This window comes from Myotis daubentonii, chromosome 18, assembly GCF_963259705.1.
Source record: "Myotis daubentonii chromosome 18, mMyoDau2.1, whole genome shotgun sequence".
Classification (NCBI taxonomy): Eukaryota; Metazoa; Chordata; class Mammalia; order Chiroptera; family Vespertilionidae; genus Myotis; species Myotis daubentonii.
The window spans coordinates 22541700-22565292 of record NC_081857.1 but is presented as its reverse complement, the minus strand read 5'-3'; the positions used below and the strand labels follow the sequence as shown (position 1 = coordinate 22565292).

The following is a 23593-nucleotide window of genomic DNA, read 5'->3' as shown; positions in this document are numbered from 1 at the left end:
ACTCAGAGAATGAAGAAGTATTAGGACTACCTTAACCAATTTATTTTGTGTATATTCTTTTTATGAAGATACTATGTGATATGTGACAAAATCTGCCTAAGTACATTTTTTTAAATTTCCTTAACACAGAATAAAAGATCTCAGTGATAAAGCATTTTGTTATAGTTTAATTGGCAGCTTTCTTCTTAGCATACATAAAATAACGGTATGACAATCGGTGGTGTGCTAGATTCAAAGAAATAAGATAACTTTTATTTTGTTATTAAATATGCCAGGCATTAAGAATATGTATCTTCCTAATTGTGTCATATGTATTTATATTTAGTTTCTAGATCCTATATTATACGAACTCCTTGAGGGTAGAGTATGTGTTTGTTTTATCTTTGAATCTCTATAACACCTAGTACATTGCTTTACATAAAATAGACATAAAATAGAAATAAAATTTAAATAGACATAAGTGTTTATTAAATAAATGGATTAAATGAAGTATTCTATAAGTGCCACAAAAGGGGCAAGTTAGAGTTCTATATGAGTGAACATTTACTAGTATGTTCTCACTTAACTGCTTGACTGTGTTTATTAGAAATGTATTTATATGTGATGTTTGGTGTTTGGTCAAGCCCTGGGCTGGATCTCAACTTACGCCAGTGGTTTTTTTAAACAACCGTAAACAAATCCTAATAGATTTCTATAAACTTAGGTCTGGTTTGCTGACTACAGTTCTGAGCAAATGTAGTGACTAGTCCTTGTTGAATCAGAGACAGTGTAAATAAACCTTTACCTTGGAGAACAAATAAAAGTGACTTTTCCTAATTACGCTATGATTGTACAGGAGACCAGACAAATGCCTGTCTCCAAGAAATATGGTCTTTAAATGACAGCCTTGTCAATCAGTCTCTGTAAACCCATAATAAACAAAACAAACAAACAAACAAACAAAAATAGCCTAGGGGATAAAAACAGCCTAAGGAATTTGTCTACGTGGCATTTTCTAGAAATTTTTACCATTATTCTTTGGTATATAAGAACAATGATAAATGGCATAAGCATTTTTTTTTTAGTCAGCAAAATGGTTCTACTTTTGATTTAAATAAATTTGTTTCCATTTTTTCTATTGGAAAGAATGCCTGTGTGTTTACAAAACACCTGACATAGAAGAATACTGTAGTAGTCCACTCTGCTGATTCATTAAATATTTCCAGTTCTCTTTTTAGATACACGGTAGGATTGCACATCCTTTCCCTATTAAAATTAGGTGTGGGCATGTGACCTTTTTTGTCCAGTGAAATGATACCATAAGTGACATGAAGTTTTAACAGCTGGTACATAATTTGTTGCATTTCCTTTATCCTGTTGCAGAAAGTATAGGAGCACATGGATGGAGCTTCTCTTAGCCAAAGTCTCTGTGTCAGAACAGTATAAAGCTGGGTCACCAACTTCCTTAATTGATCTGCTTATAGACATGTAGCATGGTTTATACCACTAAGATTGTGGAGTTATTAGATAAGCATAACCTCGCTTACCCTGATTAATATAGCCTTCACCCCAAAATAGTGGATATGGTGGTAACTAAAAAAATATAAAAGGTTTGACATGCTGATATTTCTTTTTCTTCCTTATGGAAATATATACTGGACATAGGTTCTATAAGAATAATAATCTCAAGGTGATTAGGATCATTTTCCATGTGTTGAAATACTTTGAATTATAACATTCTCTCAAGGCATTTTGATATATTCTATAAGGTGTCCTTTCATTTGCCCACAATAGAATTGTTTCTTGAAAACAGTGACCATTGTCATTCATTCCTGTGTTTATCCTTTTACTCAACAAACTTTTTTAAAAATATGTTTTATTGATTTCAGAGAGGAAGGAAGAGGGAGAGAGAGATAGAAACATCAGTGATGAGAGAATCATTGATCGGCTGTCTCCTGCATATCCCCTATACTGGGGATTGAGCCTGCAACCCAGCCATGTGCCCTTGGCCAGAATCAAACCCGGGACCCTTTCAGTCTGCAGGCTGATGCTCTATCTACTGACCCAAATCTGTTAGAGCCAACAAACTTTTTATTGAAAGACCATTATTTACCAGGTGCTAAGACTAGGAAGATGTTCAAGAACTTTAGATAGTTTGGTGGAAAGTGGCAGGAGGCAAGCAGGGGCCAAAAACTATAAAGGATTTTGTTCTTCTGAAGTTTAGATGCTTCGGTGGTTTCATAAATGATACTTATTTCATTTTAAAATAGCTTCTCTACATTTGAAACTTAATTTTACAAATATATCCAACTTGATATAGACCAAGTTTTAACACTTTTGAGACCACCAACATATTAATCTGTACTGATAACTTAATTTTTTTTTAATCCCTCAATGAAACAAGTAACTTCTCACCTCAGGGCCTTTGTATATGCTGTTTTCTTTCTGTTTTTCTTTAAATTAGTTCAGAAAATTACTGGATCCTATTTCTATTGAAATTGCTGACACCATCTTCTATATTTTTCTATATTATGTTATGTTTTTTAAAATATGTTGTTAGAATTAGTTTTTCTACTATTGTTAGTATAGAAACTATTAAAGAAATAAGAAATTAAGTGCTATCAAAAAGTTTAATTACCCCAATTATGATAGAAGAAAAAAATGTGATCTCATTATCAAGTGGTTTCAAGCAACTATTATTTACAAATTAAAAAATTAAATGTTGAGCTCTGTTTCTGGTCTTCATTATAAAAATATGAATATCATTTGCAAAGGTAGTGGAGAAGAATTTGGAGACAGTAGGGTTCCCTTCTGGTTCTCTCCCATCACCTCTGCCTTTTCATTCTAGGGGTTCTTCAGCAAGCGCCTGAAAGGCTCCATCAAGAGGACCAAAAGTCAATCAAAGCTTGACAGAAACACGAGCTTTCGGCTTCCATCCCTTCGTAATACAGATGACAGGTAGGAAGTTAACTTGCTTAAAACAGAAAAAGCAGTTTTATAGTGGGTTTTGTTTGATAAGGTATGTTGGTCATCTGTAACTTTGCATCAATGACAATTGGAAATATCCAATACAAAACTTACTTTTTTGTCTTGCTCATGTTAAAGCAAGGTCCAAAATGTTGGCTCAAATACCTAGCCAGTTTAAGAATCTTATAATATTAGAGAATGTATGGATACATAGTGCTGTTTTATAGAATCAAGTTCTACTGATCAGAGATATGCCTTTTTTTTATAGAATGACTATAAGGGATGATGATGATGATAGCTAACATTTTTATGGGCACTGTACCAAATGCTTTATATACATTATCTTGTTTAATCTTTATAATAATCCTATACGATATGAAGTTAACCTCTTATCTAGTCTAATAAAAGAGAAACATATAAATTGACCATACCTTCACTATGCCCCAAGCCACACCCATGAGCCAATCAGAACAACTGTATGCAAATTAACCCAACCAAGATGGCAGCCATGGAACTGGAGCAATCAGGAGGCTTGGTTGCCCCAGTGATGGAGGAAGCCAAGCTTTCTGCTTGCCCTGGCTGGCTGTGGCCACCGCTAAAGGCAACAAAGTTTCAATCATAAAAGATAAATAAATCCCAGATACCTGCTTCCAGCCAGCCTCACTGGGAGCTTGGGTGGCTGGGGGCTGTGGCCAGCCTGCAGACAGCCAACAGCCCCTCACCCAGACTGGCCAGGCACCCCAGCAGGACCCTCCACCCTGAAGGGGGTGTGGCCACCCTGCAAACAGCCATCAGCTCCTCACCCAGGCTGGCCACACCCTCAAGGGGTGAGGGTCCCTGCTGGGGGGCTTGACCAGCCTGCAAACAGCCCTCAGCCCCTCACCCAGGCTGGCCAGGAACCCCAGCAGGGACCCCCACCCTGAAGGGGCTGTGGCCAGCCTGAAAACGGCCCTCAGCCCCTCACCCAGGCTGGCCAGGCACCCCAGCAGGGACCTCCACCCTGAAGGGGGTGTGGCCAGCCTGAAAACGGCCCTCAGCCCCTCACCCAGGCTGGCCAGGCACCCCAGCGGGAACCCCACTCTGATCCAGGACACCCTTCAGGGCAAACCAGCCAGCCCCCACCCATGCACCAGGCATATAATAAAAGAGAATATGCAAATTGACCCTAACAGCAGAACGACTGGGAATGACTGGTCACTATGACACACACTGACCACCAGGGGGCAGGCGCTCAATGCAGGAGCTGCCCCCTGGTGGTCAGTGCGCTCCACAGTGGGAGCTCTGCTCAGCCACAAGCCAGGCTGCCGGCTGCCAGCACAGCAGTGATGGCGGGAGCCTCTCCCGCCTCCTCAGCAGCGCTAAGGATGTCTGACTGCAGCTTAGGCCTGGTCCCCCCTGGCAAGTAGACATCCCCCGAGGGCTCCTGGGCTGCCAGAGGGATGTCTGACTGCCAGCTTAGGCCCGATCCCCCCCAGGGAGCAGGCCTAAGCCAGCAGGTGGACATCCCTCGAGGGGTCCCAGACTGCGAGAGGGTACAGGCCGGGCTGAGGGACCTCCCCGAGTGCACAAATTTTTGTGCACCGGGCCTCTAGTAATCCTATAAGTGGTAAAAATGGTATTTGAACTTTGGCAGTTTGGCTCCAGGGTCCCACTCTTCACTGCTATGTTTTCTAAGCATATGGAATAGGTCTTATTGCTTTTCAGTGGCATCTGGAAGACATCTATGAAAAGGAGGCCTGGATTTCAATAACTAGGGCTACCAGCTTGAGTAAACCCCAAATGCACAGCTCACTAATGATAACAACCTTCCAAAATCTTTGAATGTGTGCTAGGATGGATACATTTTTAATACTTCATATTCCATCATTAATAAATAAAATCTAGGAAATAGCACTTATTGTATCTTGACACATCATCACCATCATCAGTATTTATTGAATACTGACTATGTGCCAAGCCTTTTTAATGTAGTTTCCCATGTAATACAACCCTAAGTACTACTATTACTGTCCTCATTTTACAGATGAGGAACTAAGGCAAAAGAGATTGAGAGACTTGCCCAAAGTCACATTTGAACTCATATCTGCCTTTCATATTTGATAATCTTATTTATACTTGGGTTTCTTTTGTTTCAGTAAGTCCATTGTTTTCAGTTATCTGCAAAACAAACTTCAAAAATATGGATTATAATCTCTGTAATAGCAGATTGTAGACTTGCCAGAAAGAATTACTCTCATTTTGTAGAGGAAGAAATGTGTCTTCCATACTGAGTTGATAAGAACTACTGCTTTATCTACTCTCCTTATTCCTGAAATACATTAGAGGTGTTCTCTGAAATTTGCAAGTCTATTCAATTTGCAGTGTAATTGTATTGTTCATTATCTCTATTATACCTCTTTGTATTAAGGTTATCTTTAAAAAACTGATCTTTTCTCCTCATATCTTTTCCTTCGATTCCTATTATTCTGCAGCTTTTATCATTATAAGAATTTAAATCATTGTATAAATATTTTAATAAAAGGGAATGGTAATTTTTTTCAGAATATTGGTTTTTTAAGAACAAGGAGGTTGTGCAGCAACTAAAACACTCCCAATTCAATAGCCAGTTTGCAGCATCCTGTGTAAATGAGGGAGACAAAGAGAGAGTTTTTACACGAGTTGTACTTTATTTTTTAAATTTGCACTAAATATCACTTTCTTATTTTCAAACAGAATGCTCTCTTCTATTCCATTTTGCTTTAGGTAACCTACAGGAATTCTTGAATTGGATTACCAAAAGATCATATTCTCTTTAGTTTCTTACATCACTGCTTTATAGTTGGTGCATAAGAAAAAGGACATATGTGACCCCAAGCACTTGTACATCAGGGTTTATAGAAACATTATTAAAAGCCAAAAAGTAATGATGACCCAAATGTCCATCAACTGATGAAAGAATTAAAAACTATTATATTCATACAGTGCAATATGATATGGCCATAAAAAGGAATGAAGTACTGACACATGGTACAACATGGGTAAACTTTGAAAACTGTATGCTAAGTGGATGAAGCCAGTCACAAAAGACCATATAATGATTCCAATTATATGAAATGTCCAGAATAGGCAAATCTTTAAAATATTTAGAGACAGTAGATTAATGGTTGCCAGAGGCTGGAGATATGTGCGGGCAGAGGGTGATAAATGAGGAATGACTGCTAATGGACATGAGGTTTATTTTTGGAGTGATGAAAATGTTTTAAATGTAGATTGTGGTGATAATTCCACAACTCTGAGTATACTGAAATACACTTTGAATGGGTAGTTTTATGGTATGTGAATTATATCTCAATAAAGATGTTAAATTATTTCTTTAAAAAGCTGGCCAGGAAGTACTTTACAATGAGCCTCATTAGTCTATAAGCTCCACTCCAGCAAACAAAGCTTCCATTGAGCTTTTTAGTGCATTACTCTTAAATAAAAACAGATAGCCAAGATTCTCCAGATATTTGAGGAAAGTCTCCAACATGAAAGACAAATAAATAGGAGGAAGGAAAAAGAACCCAAACGAAACAGAGATAATATATAGAGCCAAAAACAACTTCAGAACATAATGAATATTTTCAGAAGATAAGATTGTGTATCCGTGAGACAATAGCAAGAGGGAACACCAGTGAAACAAGGAAGAGAGCTTGGAAATTAAAAATATAAAAGCTAAAGTCAGGTCCCTCTCCCAGAAAGTGGAGCAGAAAATGAGAAAAATCAACCCAAAAGGTTTTAGTAAAAGAGAACATAGAAAAAAATTAAAGAAATAGTACAAGGAAATTTCCTAAAACAAGAAAACATAAAAGTCCACATTGGAAATACCACCAAATTCCCAGCAGTGAATGAAAAAAGGACAGAGGACACCCCTTCCCCCGCCCCCCCCAACGCACTACACATCATTTCCCATCATCATGAACAGTCAGAACATTGAGACTTAAAAAATATCTTAAAAGCTTCTAGAAAGAAAAAGTAGATTACATATGAAGAAGGGGTAGAGGACTGCATTGGAATTCTTAACAGAAATATTGAGAACCAGAAGTCAGTGGAGCAATGTCTGCAAAATTCTGAGTGGAAGTTATTTTCAGTCCAATATTCCAAACACAGGGCAGTCCTTGAATGTCAGACTGAGAGGTCGGGAGTTGGTTGTATAAGCAATGGGAAACCTTTAAACATTTTTTGGTAAGGAAATAACCTAATCAGAATTTGTGCTATGTATGGACTAATCCAGCAGTGGAATTTCAAATGACTTTGTTTGCAGAGACTAAGTTTGGGAGGCCACTTAGCAAAAAGCTATTTGTAAGAAATAATGAAGGCTCTGAAAAGGGTAGTGGCAATGGGAATGAAGAGGCAGAGACAAGATAGGAGGAACATTTTAGAGGCAAAATCAATAGGATGTCACAAAGTCATTATTGTTCCAAAGCCATCTAATCAGATAAAAGCTGGTAAAGTGATTTCCTAGAATCAATATTGGCAGCGTTTTCACATTAAAGCCATGTTATGTAGGAGGGTGTTGGGATAGGAGAAGACTCTGATATTTCTGCCTTTCATTCAAATATACTTTGAAAAGTTTGAAAAATTGGAAATACTGAAAAACGGTGGTCAACTACATTGTCAGGCATTCCAGGATTCCAAATGCCTGTCAGGTTGCCAACTTTACTCTGGAAGTGCTGCTTAAATCCACCAGTTTTGAGGTAAAGATAAGCACATGTAGAATTTTCTCACACTCTTCTAATGTCCCTCAAATAAAAACCTTCAAAGTAATATTCTCTATTCTGAGGCTCAGCTTGTTTGCTCTTTCTCAGGAGATACCTAAAACTGAGTATAGTGTTCTTGAGCTTCTCCTATTTAAAATTATTTCTTTAACTTTTAATTTGAATTTAACTACTCAAAATAAGTTGTAAAAATAGTACATAGGTTGCAAACCTTTCTCCCTGCTTTCCCAGTAGTGATACCTTATAATTGTATGCATAGCAAAACTAGGTCAGTAACATGGGTACAATACTATTAACTAGATTGCAGACATTTTTAAGTTTTCTCCAATTTTTGTATGCACTCATTTATGTGTGTTTATAGTTCTCTGCAGTTTTATCTTATGTATACATTGATTATCTATACACTACCACAATCAAGGTACAGAATAGTTCCTTTTCCAGAAAGAACTCCTGCTACCCCTTTACAGTTATACCCGCCTCTCCCATCCTTTCCTGTCTCCTATCAACCAGTAATTTTTTTTACATTTCTTTTCTTTTTTTAATATATCTTTATTGAAGGGAAAGGAGAGAGAGAGAGAGAGAGAGAGAGAGAGAGAGAGAGAGAGAGAGAGAGAGAAACATCAACGATGCGAGAGAATCATTGATCGGCTGCCTCCTGCATGCTCTCTACTGGGGATCGAGCCTGAAACCTGGGCATGTGCCCTTGACTGGAATCGAACCTAGAACTCCTCAGTCCTTGGGCTGACCCTCTATCCACAGCCAGGGCATTTTTTTTTTTTTACATTTCTATAGGTTTATTTCAAGAATCCTATCTAATAAAAGAGAAAAATGGTAATTGGCGTACAACGATACCCTTTTCATTGGCTAATCAGGGCTATATGCAAATTAACTGCCAACAAGATGGCGGTTAATTTGCATATGTAGGCACAATGCAGGGAGGCGAAAGGGAAAGCAGGAAGAAGCACCCTGCCACTGACAGTGATCGGAAACCCAGGGGGGAGGTAAGAGCTGGGGGGCAGGGCAAAGGCGGCCCTGGGGCCGCCTTTGCCCTGCCCCCCAGCCATGATCAGAGAATCAGGTGCCTTTTCCGCCCTGGCCAATGATAGCAGGAAGTAGGGGTGGAGCCAGTGATGGGAGCTGGGCACGGTCGAAGCTGGCAGTCCCGGGAGCTAGGGGTCCCTTGCCTGGGCCTAAAGCGGAGCCCACGATCGCGGGGCCGCTGCAGCTGCGGGTCCCCACTGCCCGGGCCGACGCCTAGGCCAGAGGTGTTAGGCCTGGGCAGGGGCAGAGCCTGCAACCACGGGGAGCTGGGGGTCCCCTGCCCAGGCCTGACACCTCTGCCAGAGGCCTCAGGCCTGGTCAAGGGGCCGATCCGGTGATTGGTGATCCGAGGGTGATGAGGGTCAACTCCTCTGGCTGAGGCATCAGGCCTGGGTTGGGGGCGGAGCCGGGGATTGGGGGGATATGATGGTCCCCTTGCCCAGGCCTGAAGCCTGGGTCAGAGGCGTCAGGCTTGGGCGGGGGGTGGAGCAAGTGATCAGAGGGAGATGGGGGTCCCCAGCCCAGGCATGATTCCTGGGCCAGAGGCCTCAGGCCTGGGTGGGGGCCAGAGCCAGTGATCAGGGGGAAATGGGGGTCCCCTGTCCAAGCCTGACACCTCTGGCGGAGGCGTCAGGCCTGGGCAAGGGGCCGATCAGGCGATTGGAGGGTGATGGGGGTCTACGCCTCTGGCTGAGGCATCAGGCCTGGGCTGGGGGCAGAACCAGTGATGGGGGGAAATGAGGGTCCCCTGCCCAGGCCTGACGCCTCTGTCAGAGGCGTCAGGCCTGGGCAAGGGGCCGATCCTGCGATTGGAGGGTGATGGGGGTCAACGCCTGAGGGCTCCCAGTATGTGAGAGGGGGCAGGCTGGGCTGAGGGACACTCCCCCCCCCCACACACCCAGTGCACGAATTTCGTGCACCAGGCCCCTAGTGTTATATAAATGGAATCATATAGTATGAACCATTTAAGATTGCCCCCCCCTCTCCCCAACTAAATAGAATGCCCTTGAAATCCATCCAAGTGGTTGTATCTTTCAATAGTTTTGTTCCTCATGTTGCTGGATAGTATTCACTGTATGGATGTATCAGAGCTGGTTAAACCATTCACCCACTGAAGAACATTTGAGTTGTTTTTAGTTTTTACCTATTATGAATAACGTTGCTGTGAACAGTTGTATACACGTAAGTTTTCCTTTCTCTGGTGCTAACACACAAGGATGCAATTGCTGGGTTGTATGGTAAGTACATGTTTAGGTTTATAAGAAACTATCAAACTATTTTCTGGAGTACCTGTACTATTTTACATTCCCACCAGCAATGTTTATGGGTTTTTTTGGTGTCCCAAGAGATTTTCACATATGTTTTTTCTAGATTTTAGAAGTTTTATGATTTTTAGCTCTTGTTCAGTCTAAGATATTAATCAAAACTGCAAAGTTGCTCCTGCCAAGCCAGTTATAGGGAGTCTGTCTTCCATTGTCTTTTTTTCATCTACTTGTAACATAGTGCCTGACATATTGCACACCAAGTAATTATTGATGGATAAATGGATTCATACATATATTCATTTATTCAGCCAAACTAGAAACTAATGGGAAAGCAAATAATCATTCCTAAGAATGATTAACAAGTAAATGTCATTGAACTCCATCAATTTTTCCTTCGTTTACCCTCTTTTCATCCATACTTAATTTTATGGCAATAATGAGATTAAAAGTCTAAACAAATTCAGAAAAAGAGAAAGAAAAATTATTAGTGTTTTCATTCACCCTTTAAATAGCAAGTATGTTAGTTGAGTTGGTTTATGAGTGTGGTTTGGTTTAGTTTCATGGGTGTTTTTTAATTCAATATAGTTGTGTTTATATTAAATTGTTTAGGCATAGTAGAGTTTATTCCATTTGTAATTTAAGGACAAAAAAAGAATATGGTACAATTTCTGTAAAGAGATTGTCATATTGGAGGCTAGTTGAATTTTCTGCCCTCCAGAACGTGTTTTAATATTTATAATCTTGTCTTCCTCTGTGTCCAACTTCATTGTATATATACGTGTATTTGTACCAAAATACCTTGAATGTCATTTTTGTCTATGATGATATATTTCCTTCCCATGTGTTTGTTCATTTTAAGTGACAACTCAGGTTGACAAGTATCCTTTTTTACCATTAGCAGCTGGGCTCATTAGACCATCCTGTCTAGAGGCAGAGAACAGGGAGAAGGAAGATCAACAGTGTATGTTATGTTTCCATAAAAAGCTTTTTGTGTGCTGGTTGTGTGGGTTTCTTTTAAGCTAACATAAAAGCAGTAAGTAATAGAAGCAGCGGGAACTGGCTTTCACTGCAGCAGATACCCAGTGCAGCTAGAAGGACTTTTTTTTTTTTTTTTTGACACACAAGTAGAACTCTGGTGAATGAACTTTAATTTCTCCTTTAATTCATCAAGGGAAACCTTTAGCGTTGTAGTATAGGAAAGGATATGCTTTTACAAACAGAAAACATCAGTTGGATGTTTTCATGGATACCGGGTTTGAAAAACAATTGAAATTGGGAAACAAGTAAAGCTATATTTTTCCCAAAGTGAGATCTCAGATGCAATTTAAAAAAAAAAAAATGATTAGACCCTGTGTGAATTTGCTGGTGTTAGGGTAAACAAATTTTGTTAATTACTACCTGGGAAATTTTCAGGTGAGTCCAACTGCCGCGAATATACATTGCTGCACCCACTTAAAGCTGAGCTGTCTCTTCAAGAATTCAGTGGATCAATCTGGAGTCAGGACTGCCAAGCCAAGCAGAAATTCACCTGCACTGGAATACAGGATTTTGTGTGGCAATAAGCATTTTTAATGAAAAGTTTCCCAAGTTTGGGGTTGAATCTAAACATGTGGCAGATTGAGCTAGCACATCCAAGCACTGTTGGTGCTTTGGGGGAAATCTGGCTTCTGTATGGTTCAGCTGAGTAAAATCCAGCTGTGTTTTACTTAACGCTGCACTAATCAAAGTTAAGCTGACTCCCTTTTCCTTCATCATCACTGTATCCAGTGGTGTGTGTGTTGGCTCCTCATACCCCACCCCTTCACATTTGTCTTTTAAGACTCTTTTCAGATACGCATGTGTGTTAAAGCAATATAATAGTCACTCACTGTAGTAAGTAATAGAAAGCCTCTCCTGCCTGTAGTTTATCTCAACAAGCCGTCAGAAGCTGCAGGTAATCTTCATCTGCAAAGCAGTTAGATTTTTAACCCTTACCTCTCACATTGCTAGAGGGAGGTCTTAGACTCAGAGCTTACACAGAAATCAAGGTTGTTGGCTGATCTTAAAAAAAATGTAAAACCATGGTGTTACTACTAAGAACTAATATTGCTTCTGGAAAGCAGTTTCATGATTAAAGCGAGAAATAGTCAAATTGGAGCCCTGAATTATCCTTACACAGTGTTTGGCGTTGGTGGGTAGGGGTGTGGGTGTGGGTGTGGGTCAGGGAAAGAACTCAAGGGATTCACTTTCAAAGTTAGGTTTCTTAATGAGGGTCATTGTCAAAGTGGACTGGAAAAAATGTTTTAAATTTTTATTCTCTCAATAAATTCACATTTTGCTTTCCATTAGAGAAGTAAGCAAGCTGCCTCACCAGCTGCTAAAATTCTCTATTTAGCAGATCTAAGAAAATCAATTCTTATGAAGGTATAGGAGATGGTAAACATGATTTAGAGGGGATTTGAGGTTACTGATGCTATTATGTATAAATATTTGCACAGATAATGCCATCCCCACTCACCCATCCCCCAGCCATTCCCAGGCTGCTTGATCTTACTGTTTACTGTAATCCTGCTTCTCTGGGAATTACTTCTGTCTTCGAAGAGATACTTTCTTCCCAATACAGGAAGGGCTTGCTTATTTATTCAGTAGTAATGTGGAACATATTAATGACTTTGGGGTTCAGTTCACTGGGTGGGTGTAAGTATGTGCACATACATACATACATACATAAATGGTGAACAATAGGAGATTCTGAACTATGTATTAATGCTGTTTCAGTAACTGGGAGAAGTTTTGAATTCTAATTCCAAATAACTTGGTTGCAAAATCTGTTTATAGCTATGTTTGGAAGTTAGACCTGAGTATCGAAATGAAGTTTGTTAAGCATTGGAAATTCAGTGAATAAAGAATTTTACCCAATTTTTTCTAAAAGAAAAAAGAATGTGTAACCCAGATAAGATAAATGTAAAATGATACCTAGAAACATTAGAGTAATCACTGCACAGAAAATAGAACAGATGTGAGAGAAAGATTGTTCTTGCAAGGTAGAAAGTAGCAAATACCTTCTAACAGGAGGCAGGGAATCATATGGAGCAAGCTAAAACTTCTCAGCTTTGTTTCCTAGTAGAGTTAAGAGATTCTCCTCCACCCCCAGGTTGCCTCAGTTTTTCCTACAGCCTTTGACTATGAGAAATTGTTAATGGAAGTGGGTGAGGACCTTGCCATTCCTTTCTTCCTCTCTTAAAGTGGTAAGCTTGCAGAGCATGCTCCTTGAGTCCTTCAAGCTGCAGCTTCTCCCTGCTGCCTTCAGCTCTAATCTCCTTATAGGTGTAGCACCATGGCAACAGCCCAGCCTAGAGCCCAGGAACCTTGTTTGTGTTACCTAAGGGGCTGATGCAGTCTGAGAAAGAGAGGAAGGAATATTACCGATCCTGCCGTCTGTTTAGAAGATGATTTCGTGTTCTGCTGTTTGTCTTTCTGTTCTGCTTCTGTTGAGGATTTGAAATTACTCCTGGAAAACATTGATCCAAAGATGTTATCAGTAATCGAAGGCAGCAGGGAAACCATCTTCTATTGGTTCTTGTCTTCTAAACAGAGAGTTGTTTTCTGAGATGTAGTTCAGAAAGTGACTTGCTATACCGTGACATGTGGCACCGCTATGCTTTGGGGTTGCACTGCCAGTTGGCTGTACAATTGCTTCATGTAGGTAGACATTTATTTTGTTTGAAATAAAATTAAGTTTTGTTTTATAATATTTTCCTAGAGAATTTTAAAAATAAAAGTGAGCCTTTTGTCATCCCTCCTTCTATGTTAAATATGCCTTTTGGTTTCCTGTTGTGAGGCTCACTATCCGAGTGTGAGGCTTTTTCCGTCCAAATAACTCCTCCTGGGAAAATGGGCTGGAATTGTTGTTTTCTGTATGTTTTAAAAAGATTACAGTATCCTATTGCCTCAACCAAGCTTCCTGTGAAGCATAGTGGGAAAGTTGCACGCTAATCACATTAAAGTAAAATTATTTTAGCATTTAATTATTTATAGTTGTTGCATTATATAACATGTCATTATCTTATCCAGTAAAACTAAAGGAAATAAATGTGGAGCTGCTACATTTTTATGTACAAAACATTATTTGGCTTTTATGCATACTTTCGTGCAACATTAGTTGGCTTTTGTGCACACTTTTGTGTATTATTAGTGCTAAATATAATTATTGGCTTTTTGACCTTAAAAAGACTGCTGAATATCAGAGCACACGTTTGTTAGTCTAAACATTAAATGAAAAGAATGGAGTAAAATCCTGTTGCTTAAGATGTTTCCTATTATATGGAGTTTATTAAATGATGTTAGAATAGAAACAGAGGGAAAGAGCAGCCTTTAGTGCTAATTTTCTATATCTCATTATAATTTAACTGAAAGCTACTCTGACATTTCTGATATTTCAGTTCCTTTTACTGTTTTCATGGTTATTTCAAGGAAATGAATGAAGTTGCTTATTTAATATATTTTACAAAAATTAATGTCTTCACACAAGGCATTTCTTTTTATCCCTATTACTAGGTACTTCTCGAAATTATATATATATATGTGTGTGTGTGTGTGTGTGTGTGTGTGTGTGTGTGTGTGTGTGTGTGTATATATATATATATATATATATATATATATATATTCATTTATATATTAAAAACTGTGGGGTTTTCAGCCAATAAATAATATAATTACTGAGTAAAACTGCATGGCTATCCATTACTGAATTCAAAAATATTGTGCATTATATTGTTTGACTTTGCTGATTCCTCTGAGGGGAAGATAGTAAAATTCTAGCTCCTATGGTGACAAGAGTCATGATTCCCAGCCTTCTTTTTTAAACAGCTAGGAAACAAAATCAGTCAGGATGCCTGAATGGTATTCACAAAGAACTGTTCTTCTAGATGAGAGCTTGAACATTTCTTTTGTGGATGGGAGGTTTCTTCAAGGCATTTTATTCTTAATTCATATTTATACAGTAAAGCATGGATAGAACCAAAAGCTTGCCAGAAAAGAATGTCATATTGAGATGGAAATCAGCCCTTTTGAAAGGCAGGGTCGTGTGCTGAAAAGCTTGGCTCTGACTGTGTGTGTGTGTGTTTATCAGTAATAGAAGAGGATAATCTGAAAAGAAGAAATAATGTCTTTTGATAATACCTTTGTACAAATAAGAGTATATAAGATAACCTTGAATAGTATATATTTCTCCATCTTCAAACAGGAGTGAGGGTAAAAACATCTGTACTGGAGCTTTGAGCTCCCTTGAGACTAGTAAAATTATGATATGCATTTGCTTTATTGAGGAAAAATTGTGTGTGAGTACACACAAATAAATATATACGGTTTATATGTGCCACATAAATATGGTTACTGTTATTGTTACAGATTAACTATTAATTTACTCCTCATTTATTTTTTCTTTAGTTATTTATACATTTCTTGTCAGCCTCCACTGCATTAGACTGTCATTTCCTTTTTGGCCATGTAGTTACATTGTCTTACATATCTTTTTCTATGTTAGGTCTCGTGGGCTGCCTAAACTGAAAGAATCCCGTTCCCATGAGTCCTTGCTGAGCCCATGCAGTGCAGTGGAGTGTCTGGATCTTGGCAGAGGGGAGCCTGTATCCGTGAAACCGCTTCATAGTAGCATCCTTGGACAAGACTTCTGCTTTGAGGTAAAAAAGTATAGAAAAAAGGAAGAGTAGTTGAACAACTAGCAGATCTTCTATCCAATAATTCTGTGTTTTTATTACTATGGTGTTGATGATTTGATCATCTTAACTAGTTTTTAGTTACTGGAAATTACCTACTTCTAGGGAAAAGGCTTAGAAATCTGTCAATCTAATTTTATTGGTGGTTAAAGTTATCAATGATGGCTTCTCATTCCTTTTGACTTCATCTGCTTTCAAAGTAAATGAGTTCTTTAGTACATTCTCAGCAGAGGCCACAAGACTAACAATAATATTAAATTTGTATTTCAGTTTTTTAGTATTGATAAAGATATCAAACACTATCTTGTTATTTTTCTCCTAAAAGTCTAAGCCCCAGTTTTAATGATTCTCTGAGGAAATTGACCAAAAGGTAATTTTTCTAACTCTTTCATGGGCAGTTTAAGATCTGGGACCATGTCTTACTTATTTTTTATAATCCCCTGCACCTTGCACAGTTCCTGGCACATTACAGGTGCCTGATTTCTTAAATGAACAAATTGTCCTTAACCATTTCAACATGTCACTAATATAAAACTTATCAATGAGATTTTTTTTTACCATTCTTTTTTAGGGGAGGAGGGTACTAAGTCTTCAAAATCTCCTGTGAATTTTACATTTATAGCGCATTTCAATTTGAACTAGTTACATTCATTTCAGGTGTTCGCTAGTCATATGTGGCTAGTAGCTACCATATTAGATCAGAATATATAATCTGATCTAATTTACTAGGTTGTAATCTGAAATTGAGTTAATATATGAGCACACTTAGCAATTTGGACAAGTCACTTGTTAGTGTTTTTCTTGAAAGTCACTTGAACTTCCTGTATTTTAAAAGTCGGTTCAACAGGTTGTATACCAAGCCCAGTGTTAAGTGCTAGGCATATAGGTCACATGTTCCATTTTTAAAGAAAAATGATAATAGTGGTCAGGTTACCCTCCTAAAGACTAGAAATCACAAGTGAGTTGCCTAGTGGAGGAGATATAGATTCCAAAGACAATAACCCAGTACTGGTAACTCTGTCAGTTTCATTAATACCATCTTATCCTATACTAGAGGCCCAATGCATGAAGATTCATGCAAGAATGGGCCTTCCTTCCCTTGGCTGCTAGCACCGCCTTCGCTCTGGCCGGAGCCGCCTTTCTACCTTCGTTCCGGCCCAGAGCCACCTTTTCTCCTTCCCACGCTGCTGAGCAGCTGGGGCAGTATGGAATGCCTGCGTCCCGCCCTGCCCCCGGCCGCTCAGTGCCTGTGCATGCAAATTAACCTGCCATCTTTGTTGGGCTAATTTGCATACTCACTCCTGATTGGCTAGTGGGAGTTGTGAAGGTACGGTCAGTTTGCATCTTTCTCTTTTATTAGTGTAGATAATAAAGCTGTAATATGCAAATTGACTGTCACACCTCGCACAAGATGGCCGCCCCCATGTGGTCAAAAGATGGCCGCTGCAAGATGGCCGGCAGGGGAGGGCAGTTGTGGGTGATCAGGCCAGCAGGGGAGGACAGTTGTGGGAGGATCAGGCCGGCAGGGGAGAGCAGTTGGGGGGACCAGGCCTGTAGGGTAGGGCAGTTTTGGGGGGACCAGGCCTGCAGGGGAGGGCAGTTAGGGGCAACCAGGCTGGCAGGGGAGGGCAGTTGGAGGCGATCGGGCCAGCAGGGGAGCAGTTAGGCGTCGATCAGGCTAGCAGGGAAGTGGTTAGGGGGTGATCAGGCTGGCAGGCAGAAGCGGTTAGGAACAATCAGGCAGGCAGGCAGGTGAGCGATTGGGAGCCAGCAGTCCCAGATTGTGAGAGGAAGTTCTGACTGCTGGGGATTGGGCCTAAACCAGCAGTCGGACACCCCTGAAGGAGTCCCAGATTGAAGAAGGTGCAGGCTGGACTGAGGGACACCTCCCCCCAGTGCATGAATTTCATGCACCGGGCCTCTAGTAATATTATAATGAATGTGGTGCTAGGGGGCACCCAGGGAGGCCTCAACCTGATCCAGGTCCTTGTCACAGAATAAGAAGGAATTCAAGAGGGTGACAGAAAGATTTAGCATAACGGAATAATTTATTAACATGGCAATATGCACTTGAGAAGTGAGAGCGGGCAATCTTGGAGAACAAGACATGGTGATGGGGTCTGGGTGGAAGGTTTTTATTAAACACTAGAGGCCTGGTGCATGAATTTGTGCACAGGTGGGGGCCCATTGGGTTAGGCCAGCGCGGGGAGGGGCCACGGGTGGTTGGCTGGCTGGCCCTGCCCGCAATCGAGGTGTTGGGGGCTGGATCGGGCCGGTTAGTTGCTGCAGTGCACGTCATAGCCATTGGTCATTCCATTTGTTCTGGTCGGGCCCCTGTTCTGGTCACTGGGCTTTTATATAGATGGGCAAAGGGTGAGGGGATTGAGTGGTCCTCTGCTTCTGACTCTGGTAGGATGACTGCTAATGCAGCTCATTCTTTTCTCTCCTCTCTGGATAGTGATTATTATTATTACTTTTTTTTTGGTCCTCTAATTACAGGAAACTGGAGTGGGGGAAGTAGGAGAACAGGTGGTGAGTGAAGGTTGAGTTTGTGGTGTTTCAGCCAAGATGGAGAAGGGGAGGGGTAGAGCCTGATGCCTCAAAAGCAGTCCCAAGAAATGGGATAATCTGTTTTAGAGACTCCTCTCTTCCCTTTTTAGTTATTCTTTATTAAGTCTCTCAGAATTGAACATATTCATTAGCAGTTCATTTAAGATGTGTCCTGAAAGGTTTTTAATTTTGGTATTTCAGAACAGTTTTAGGATCCTGAGCTGAATTCTCACTGGCTTTTGTTGTCTCATCAGGAGATAAGTGAGGATGCAAACAAAGCAAAAAGTGGACGTAGATGTAGATATACCAGTAGAATCACAAAGCTGGTTTCATGTAGTATGGTTTTGGTTCATAGCATATCTTAACTCAAACAATACAATTAGGAAACTAGAGCCCTCAAGCCCTATGTTTTATTTTCTTTATGTCTAACCTTTATGTTGAAGGTTACCTACTTGAGTGGAAGTAAATGCTTCAGCTGTAACTCTGCTTCAGAAAGAGATAAGTGGATGGAAAACCTTCGCAGGACAGTTCAACCAAATAAGGTAATAGTGGCTTTGAGGTCTAAAAAATGTGTAACTCTATAAGCAGTAAGTTGATAGAAGCTAAATGCAGTGATAATACCTTAATTTTTATAGAACTTTTTAAACACATTCGCCATTTCAAACGTATTATGCCATTTTATGCTGAACATAATTTTATTGCAGTTATTATCATGTTTTTACCAATGTAGATAAGAAGACTCAGAGAATTTAAGTAACCTGCCCAAATCAGAAGCTAATACATGATAGAAATGGGACTAGAACACAAGTTTCTTAACTACTTATCTTTTTTTATTTGTAGACATTAGTCGAGTTGCCACAAGGGTAGCTACATGAGAACTTATGTTACAGAATGATATTTTGTAACCCAAATAAAATAGAATGTATATGGCTCTGTAAAATTCTGATACATTCTATTTAGAGTTTCCTATTATCCTGAATAATGATACAATAATTCCTTTCATTATTTATTTACTAGAGGCCCGGTGCACAAATTCATGCACCACTGGGGTCCCTCGGCCTGGCCTGTGGATGGGGCCGAAACCTGCTCTCCGACATCGCCCAAGGGGTCCCGGATTGCGAGAAGGCGCAGGCCAAGCCAAGGGACCCCATTGGTGCACAGTTGGGGCCGGGAGGGACACGGGAGGTTGGCCAGCCAGGGAGGGACCGCAGGAGGTCTCCAGGGCATGTCGGGCCCATCTAGCTCAGTCCTGATCTGCCGGATCCCAGCAGCAAGCTAACCTACAAGTCGGAGCGTCTGCTCCTTGGTGGTCAGTGCACGTCATAGCAACTGGTCAACTGTCTGCCCCCTGGTGGTCAGTGCACGTCATAGTGAGCGGTTGAGGGGCCTTAACATGTCATTAGCATATTACACTTTGATTGGTTGAACAGACAACTGGATACTTAGCATATTAGGCTTTTATTATATAGGATTACCCGTAATGAAGTATATAAGCAGCATCACCCAATAGCTGGCAAACTCATTAGTCAACAGAGCCAAATATCAACAGTAGGATTGAAATTTCTTTTGAGAGCCAAATTTTTTAAACTTAAACTATATAGGTAGGTACATTGTTATTAATTTAATTAGGGTACTCCTAAGGCTTAGGAAGAGCCACACTCAAGGGGCCAAAGAGCCGCATGTGGCTCGTGAGCCGCAGTTTGCCGACCACGGGCATCACTTATTTCAAAAGGAAAATGTTGTCTTTCTGGGATTTTGGCTCTCAAACTTAGCTTTATTACTTCTTTATAGGACAATTGCAGACGAGCTGAAAATGTTCTTCGTTTATGGATCATTGAAGCTAAGGACCTCGCCCCAAAAAAGAAATATTTCTGTGAACTGTGCCTTGATGATACCCTCTTTGCTCGTACAACCAGCAAGACCAAAGCAGACAATATTTTCTGGGGCGAACATTTTGAATTCTACAGCCTTCCACCTCTTCATAGCATCACAGTTCACATTTATAAAGATGTGGAAAAAAAGAAAAAGAAGGACAAGAATAATTATGTAGGTCTAGTCAACATCCCCTCTGCCAGTGTGACTGGTCGCCAATTTGTAGAAAAGTGGTATCCAGTGAGTACACCTACACCGAACAAAGGAAAGACAGGAGGACCTTCTATTCGAATTAAATCGCGTTTCCAAACTATCACCATTCTGCCTATGGAACAATACAAAGAATTTGCAGAATTTGTCACCAGCAACTATACCATGCTGTGTTCTGTCCTTGAACCAGTAATTAGTGTGAGAAATAAAGAGGAGTTGGCTTGTGCCTTAGTGCACATTCTTCAAAGTACTGGCAGAGCCAAGGTAAGTGGAAAGGAGGATTACGTTACCCAAAGTTTCTTCCCTACCTTGTATGAAGACACCAAAATATGATACTGTGGAGATGCAAATTAGAGAAATACTTGTTACTAATGCTCAAAAAAGAAAAAAAGAATTGAGAAGGAAGCCTATTAGCAGTTCTTAGATCCAGAAAAGAGAGAGATTATAAAACTAAAGGAATAAAATGGAGAGATCACAAATATTTATTTAAAGTTCATTTGCATTGAAGATAGGTACCACAGCTAGTTCTTTATTGTCTGAAAAATAAATTGGTGATATGGGCATGATAATCCCACAGTACATTCAGGGTTGTTTCTTACCGTGGTTTTACTCCTCACTATATATTGTCTGAGTTAAGATTAACTGGTGACATATACTCTGGTTACAGAAGGAGGTATTCCAGAAGCATGCTAGGTATTAGCAAGCATCTTCATGGGATTAAATCTATATTTGGAATAAAAACAGCAAGGGATGTTACATAATTGGTATAATATGAATCTTATTTCATCCTGGATATAAGTAAAAATTTAGGAAGATGAAGGAAGAGCAATGTGTTAATTGTATGAAGAACAACAACCAAATGATAGTCTTTGATCAGCCTGAACTAGAGTAATTATCACCTCTATGAGGCATATTCACTTCATTAGGCTGAGTCACTATTACATTATATACAAATTGGCCACAGTAAAATTGTGTTTCAGACCTAGAGGCGTTCACAGATAGAATAATTTATTTGCAAAACTGCTATTATGCTTTCTTGATATAAATCAGAATATGCTGATATATTCAATACTTAGTTCCTTATCTAAGTATTATTATCCTATTGATTATAATTTTTGTGGTTGCATTTACTGATAATAATCTTTAGGTTTCTGGCATTAAAAAAGCTCAAGAATTTGGGGTGAGGTGTCATTGAAATTTTGATTGTCATCTTTGAAATTGTAGGGTATGTTCTTTCTGCTTTTTAGTAGCTCAAAGTTCAGGACATATGCAGAATTTTTTAAACAACCTTTTTGAGGTATAATTTACAAACAGTAAACTATACCCATTTAAAGTGAAAAATTGAGTGATTTTTGACAGATGATGCTCCCACTGAAACCACCAGCACAACCAAGATACTGAATGTTACCATCACCCTCAGAAGTTTCCTCCTGCCCCTTATCCTAAGAGTTTTAATACTGATTCCTAAGTCTACAACTCTTTTACACACTTGAAGGTGCCCAGAGTAAATCCCATTAATATTTAAAATGCTTAATTTAAAAATAAATCTGCATATTCCCTGTTCTTGTACTTTAGAGACTTTGATATATCCAGTGAATACATATTCAAAATATTTGATATCATATTTCAAACTGAACAATAAACATGTTCTTTAAGACCATTAAGAAATGAAGCAGCTATTTCTTAAGAATTTTATTTCTCATCATGCCTTCCTTCTCCCTGGATGGATTGGGGGTGGAGGTGTAGCAGACAGACTGCCTAGAAAATAAGTTAAAGTGTTGAGTTCAAGAAATTCCATGTTGATACTGTGGACCAATTCGTAACTGTTAGATATTGAATACCTAATATGTGCAGGAACTGTTAAGTGCTTAAAAATATAGAGGTGAACAAAAATAGACACTGTCTCTGACCTCATGGGGCTTACAGTCTTTTAGGGGAAATAGATATTAATCAAGTAATTACAGAAATAAAAAGTGTGATGACAGTGAGAAATGCCGAGAAGTGCGCTATGGGGACCTGACTAATGCGGTTCATGGCAGTGTTGGTCAGAGCAGACTTCTCTGAGGAAAGGATGTTCTAACTAAGATCCAAAAGATCCCAGGAATTAACTTCATGACAGTCGGGGCAGGAATGATGGGGTGAATGAAGCAAAACTGAGAGCAGCATTTGCACAAAATTTGTGGTAGATAGACAGCACTGTGTATTAGAAAAGACTTGGTGTGTTCAAGGACCTATAAAGGAGGCCCTTGAGGCTGGACCAGAATACAGAGAGAGTGTATACAAGATGAGGCTAGGAAGGTGGACAGAAACCAGAACATATGGAGACTTGTCAGCTGCACTCAGAATTATGGTCCTTACTCAAGTGCAATGGAGAAATCTGTGAAGGAATTTTAAACTTAGAGGTGGTGACACCTAAGATTTTATCCTGACTTAACTTTTTTTTTTTTTTTCCAAATGAATCTGGTAGCTTTAGTTTTAAAGCAGGGTTCCCAGGATGTCTGGTATTTCATCAGTCTCTTCTGATGTATATTATTTATTCAGTTGCTTTCTGCCTGACTGAACATTATTCTACCAGGATTTTCTGACGGACTTGGTGATGTCTGAGGTGGATCGTTGTGGAGAACATGATGTCTTGATCTTCAGAGAGAATACCATTGCCACCAAGTCCATTGAGGAATACCTCAAGTTGGTGGGACAACAGTATCTTCATGATGCCTTGGGTATGGAGAAGGAAAACATTTTCTTTTCTTCCCCTTTTGATTTTAAGTTATTTCATCCTCATGAGACAAACAAATTGGGCTAAACTTCAGGGTGTTGTTTAGGTCTAGCTGACTAGCGTGTTATTCAAGATGTGGCTTTAAGAAGTCTCCGCAGTACTCACCAGTAGAAGAACAGCAGATGGGTTTATTACAATTTGTACAAAAAGAGAAAGCCCATCAGCATGTGCAGCTACCCCAAGACCCTCAAGTGTCTCAGATACACAATGATACCAGTTGGGGGGGGCTGTTTCCCCAGACGTGTTGGATACTTACATCATGATATAAATGTACTGTCTTAAAAGTGTTAACATTTGTTATCATGCATCAATAACTAGGAAACTCTTGCCAAGTCCCACAACTCTCAGTTTCTATCTTCAAGGCCTTCAAAATTTTCAACAATAACTGACTTTTATTCACTCAGCAGTTCCTGTTAAGTCACTCACTTGCAGTTCCAGGCATCAACCACTAAAGTAAGTTACGGTGCCGGGCACTTCAATGTA

The 23593-nt window shown here is 39.7% G+C and overlaps 1 protein-coding gene across 9 annotated transcripts in view; it reads left to right on the top strand.

Annotated features, from left to right (window-relative positions):
- Positions 1-23593, top strand: part of RASAL2 (RAS protein activator like 2) — a 258767-nt gene that overhangs the window by 203164 nt on the left and 32010 nt on the right. For all 9 annotated transcript variants that reach the window (XM_059673950.1, XM_059673951.1, XM_059673952.1 and 6 more), the window contains 5 exons: positions 2828-2937; positions 15513-15666; positions 18696-18794; positions 20044-20598; positions 22910-23054. In XM_059673950.1, the coding sequence (XP_059529933.1) occupies positions 2828-2937; positions 15513-15666; positions 18696-18794; positions 20044-20598; positions 22910-23054 (1063 nt within the window). The remainder of the gene's footprint in view (positions 1-2827; positions 2938-15512; positions 15667-18695; positions 18795-20043; positions 20599-22909; positions 23055-23593) is intronic.